At 44.4% G+C, this 4,997-nt stretch overlaps 1 protein-coding gene across 3 annotated transcripts in view; it reads left to right on the top strand.

Annotated features, from left to right (window-relative positions):
- Positions 1-4,997, top strand: part of CYTH1 (cytohesin 1) — a 112,728-nt gene that overhangs the window by 48,949 nt on the left and 58,782 nt on the right. Inside the window, exon 1 of one of the 3 annotated variants that reach the window (XM_017879366.1) lies at positions 1,160-1,428. The exons of the other annotated variants lie outside the window; for them this stretch is intronic. Coding sequence (XP_017734855.1) covers positions 1,401-1,428 — 28 coding nt within the window. The 5' untranslated portion in view covers positions 1,160-1,400. Of the gene's footprint in view, positions 1-1,159; positions 1,429-4,997 lie in introns of those variants that run through there. 3 annotated transcript variants of the gene reach the window in all.

Below are 4,997 nucleotides of genomic sequence, written 5' to 3' on the forward strand. Positions count from 1 at the left end.
AAAAAAAAAAAAAAAAAAAAAAAAAGATGTGCCAAAACGTGTGCACACGTGTATTGAGATGCGTAGAAAAATTGGAAATCACTTAGAAGTCTTAACAATATGGGGCTGGTTAAACATTATGTCTAGACTGAGAAGAATAAATGTGATAGATGTCCATTTACAGGCGTGAAAAAATGTTTGTTATAAGTAAAAGTCGGTGGCTATAAAACAACATAAAATATCGTGTGTGTGTGTGTCTATAAAAGAGAGAGAGAATATATATAATACTTACCACAAAAGTCTGGAAAATGTCTACCAAAATGTCATCAATGGTTATCTCTTGGTGATAGGATTAAGGTGTTTTTTTTTTCCTTGTTACTATTTTCTAATTTTCAGCAATGAATATGTGTCATGAACATAGTAGGACTATGCAGGAAAGAATCTTTGGGTGCGGCGTATTACAAATCATAATGGGGATAAAACTGAACTTAGATTGGGAGTTTGGCCCTTGGATTTTTTTTTTTTTTTTTTTTTTTTTTTGCCTCTAATATCTGCTATCTGCTTTTAGGCTGTGACCTCATAACTTGCTGTAATGATTACGATCTCTTAGTCACTGTCTTGGGAAATGGGCTATTATCTCATTGTAAGGGGACCAGGGATTTTAATGATTCCATTTTAAGAAAGTGTAGTCGGCTTTCCATGGGCTCCCCATCCATGGATTTAACCTATTGTGGATGGAAAATATTTGGAAAATAAAAAAAGGTCACACCTGTACTGAACACATACAGACTTTTTTCTTTTCATTTTCTCTAAACAATATAGCATAACAACTGTTTACATAGCAGTTACATTATATTTGGTATTAGAAGTAATCTAGAGATGATTTAAAGCATATGGGTAGATGTATGTAGCTTATGTGCAAATAATTAAGGACTCAAGCATCCGTGGGTTTTGGTGTCTACGGGGGTTCCTGGCACCAGTCCCCCTTGGATACCAAGGGACAACGATACTGGAAAGTGAAGAGAAAAACAGTGGCGAGCCCTGGCTATGACTTTGGTTGGGTTTGAGAAAAAACTAGAAGTGTGGCTACTAAACTGGTTTGACTCCAGTGTAAGATTGCTTTCAGGGAAGCAGATGGTTAACACACTCGGAAGGTGCTTGAGCTTGACTTCAGGAACTGGGTGGTGGCACTGACTGGGAGTGCCGCTTCTTTGGAGGCTGGAGGCTGATTGGCCCAGGCGTGCAGCCAGCCATTGCCTGTGTTCAGGAAGCAACTCTGAGCTGTCCTAGTGGCTGGGCAGCTTCACAGGTATCCCCGGCCCCTCCCAGTCAGACCCCACAGGAAAACTTGGCTCTCAGTAAGTTACCGCTCTCCTCAAAGGACAGAACAGACTTTTCGTGTCCAGCTGTAAGGAAACAAGATGGTCCTTAAAACCGAAGAAGAGGATGGTGAGTCACAGCTGCCGCCCCCAGCCGGGACTGCGCGGCTTGGGGTATATGGAGTGGAGTTTTCCGTGTCTCTTTTGATTGGCATGTGAAATCCTATGAGGATAGTTTACTGAGCCTTTTGGGGAGGAGTTAAGGACCAACCTAGACTCTGGTTTTTATCTTACTGTTTTCAGGAGAAAGACTGTAGCCTCTTAGTAGTTAGGAAGCTGAGGCTCTCTTGGGGATGTGTGTGTGTGTGTGTGTGTGTGTGTGTGAGAGAGAGAGAGAGAGAGAGAGAGAGAGAGAAAGGTAACTCAGTGTTTTTAAACCAAAGAGGTTCCCCTCCAATCTTTGCTTCCGTTAGAGTTCTGCGTTGGGTGTTTCTTGGTAGATTCCACTTCATACTTGTTGACTGTATCTACTTCCTGTATCGAAATAACAGTTCGTCAGAACTTCTGGGAATTCCACAAATATCTAGAAAGAATCTGATGCTGAAAAGTAGAGACATTAGATCAGATTGAAAGAACCAGTGAGATTCGGGATAAATAATACTTGTTTTAGTAAATAAAATGTGTCTAAGGGAAAAGACAATTAATGTGGTCTTCTCCCTTTGGTTGTTAGGTGAGGACTGAAGCCTGGGAGGACAGGATCTGTAGAACTTCTTTCATCTGCCCCACACCCGTACTGTAAACAGTGGAGCTATGAGTAATGGGATGACGAGTTGTGGCTTCTAAATCCCAAGAGATTCTGCTGAAGAGCTGTGTCTTAAAGCCCTGGGTCAGCACAGGAGTTGTGTTTGTGGACGTGTGTGTGTTTTATTGTATTTTATTGTGCCACCTTTATCAGATGGCGATGTTGTAATGCTGTAAGACAAAATAGTAAAATGTGTACTGCTTTGTAGCTGGTAATGTATGATATATTTAAGTTCGGAATAAATATTTGGCTGTGTTTCAAAGTGGATTTTGTGAAAGTTGTAATAAAATTTGGGGATCCTCTTTAGGTTTTTCCCACTCTGGTTCACTATAAAGCACATATTTTAAAGCCCCACCTCTAAGTGCAAATGATCCTGAACAGTGTCCATGGGCGACACTGAAAGCTGCAGCACGTGTGGGGGACGCTAGGAGGGAAGCACACACAAGTGTCCATAACGATACTTCTGTATCTGAAGAGGGGACAGTAGTGAGGGGCAGTGCCAGGCCAGGACTGAACTGCCTGATTGGTGCTTTTGTAACTGAAAGGTGAGTCCACACTAGCCAAGGTCTAGTTCCAAAGGGAACACTTTTGAGAGTGGAAGAGGACACTAGTGACTATGCTGGGACAGTGGGAGTGAGCGGGGCCTGGCTGTGGTCCCTCATGCTTACTTGCTGCTGGTTCCTCTGGGTGAGCCTAGCTTCAGACCCGCTGGAGGTGCAGTGTAATAGTCACTTTTTATCCTGGAGGCTTTAAAAGTCAACATAAACTACCCTATTCAACAGTGGGAGTGAGGGGGGTGGGGGATGGAGTTAGGGACCAGGAGCTTAGAGGTCGAATTACTGAACAGCTTTGCTTTGACCAAGTAACCTTAAAGAACTGGTGCTTCTCCGCTTCCCTCACCCCCTCCCATGGCGTTTCCTTGTGTTGTCACCTGGGACTGAGGGCAGCATTGCCCTTTCAACCACTGCTAAAATAGATGCCCTTAGACATTGCCATGAGAGACAGAGTGGCATTTAGGTAGGTGTAAAAGGAGGGGAACAAATGGAGTTTCCTCTGGCAGGTCCCTGAGATCCCAGGGGAGGGCAGAAGTTAAGAGTTGGTTATGCTTTCCATAGAGCTGCATTTAACTAGACTTAATGCCCTAAAGAACACGCCTAAGAAAGGGTATGTGGGGGTTTTTGAAAATATTCTTTAAAGAAGTCGGACTCTTCTGCTATATTAACCTCAAACCCACAATTTTTAGGTTAAAAATATTGCTTTCTGGCTGGGTGCAATGGCTCACGCCAGTAATCCCAGCACTTTGGGAGGCCAAGGCAGGCGGATCACCTGAGGTCAGGAGTTCGAGACCAACTTAGCCAACATGGTGAAACTCTGTCTCTACTAAAACTACAAAAATTAGCCCAGTGTGGTGACAGGAGCCTGTAATCCCAGCTACTTGGAGGCTGAGGCAGGAGAATAGCTTGAACGCGGGAGGCCGAGGTTACAGTGAGCTAAAATCATACCACTGCACTCCAGCCTGGGTGACAGAGTGAGACTTTGTCTCCAAAAAAAAAAAAAATGCTTTCTGCCTTTCTTACCTGGTACACTGGTACATACATCAGTTTTCATTCTGTATATGTGTGTTAGTGAGGATTAACCAGTGTAATTAATTGGGCACTATTTTCTTAACTACCATAAATTATTATTATTTTTAACTATTTAATCTTGTTAATGGCTAGTTCCCCTTGATTTGCCTTTTCTTTTGAGACAAGAGTCTCGCTCTGTGGCCCAGGCTGGAGTGCAGTGGTGCAATCTTGGTTCACTGCAACCTCTGCCTCCCAGGTTCAAGCGATTCTCCTGCCTCAGCCTCCTGAGTAGCTGGGACTGCAGGTGCACGCCACCACACCTGGCTAATTTTTGTATTTTTTGTAGAGATGAGGTTTTGCCATGTTGGCCAGGCTCGTCCTGAACTCCTGACCTCATGTGATCCACCCACCTCGGCCTCCCAAAGTGCTGGCATTATAGGCGTGAGCCACTGTGCCCAGCCTTGATTTGCCTTTGAACCCTCTCTTTGGTATCTCTTTGGGATAGAATCCAAAATCTTTGGTGTGGGACCTGAGGCCCTTCATAGGCAGACACTAAGCCCCTTTCCGGGTGCCAGTTCAGGCCTGCTGTGTCCTGGGCCCTGCCCTGTGGTGTGCCCATTGTTGCTGGCCTCCGTCACTCCCGTACGCTTTATCTTGCTTGGTATATACCATTCTCTCTTCTTTTCCTTCTGGGGAATCCATTGGTCCTTCAAGTTCTGGCTCACAGGCTGGCCCCTCTGAAGCCTCTTGGCGTCGCCTGGAATTCTGTGAGTACTTGCCGCACTTGGCCGCTGTGGCGGGGTGTGCTGCTGCTATGGGCTTACATGCCTCTCCCCGCTGGCCTTCACTTTCTGTGCAGGCCAGGGACTGGAGCTGTTGAAATCCCAGCTCCAAGCACAGGCTGCGGCTATGGCAGACGCTCAGTGAACGCTGAGCTGAAGTGAATCTGTGTATTTCAGCAGGAGAAAAACGAGAGCTGAGGATGCAGCCAGTGACCCGAGTGTGAATTGGGCTCTGTAAGTAGTGTACCTGAGGTAGATTGTTTGTACTCAGTGAGTCTTTATCTTACCTGTAAACTGACGAGAACAGTGTATAGTTCATTGTCAGGAAATAAGCAGAGTTACAGTTGAACTTTGTTGAAAAGTTAAAAAAAGTGGAAATGAGAAAATGTTTTAAGCTGTAAGATAGCATGTGCATATAAACTAGTATTATTTGTAGAAAAATATGCCAAATAGAATAAAGTATAGGCTTCCTCAGCGGGACACTGGATTTTCAGATTGCATCTAAAATGTTGTCCTTGGTGAACTTTCCACGTTATCCTTTTTTTTTTTT

Source organism: Rhinopithecus bieti, unplaced genomic scaffold (genome assembly GCF_001698545.2).
Source record: "Rhinopithecus bieti isolate Rb0 unplaced genomic scaffold, ASM169854v2 scaffold_9899, whole genome shotgun sequence".
In the NCBI taxonomy this organism is placed as follows: Eukaryota; Metazoa; Chordata; class Mammalia; order Primates; family Cercopithecidae; genus Rhinopithecus; species Rhinopithecus bieti.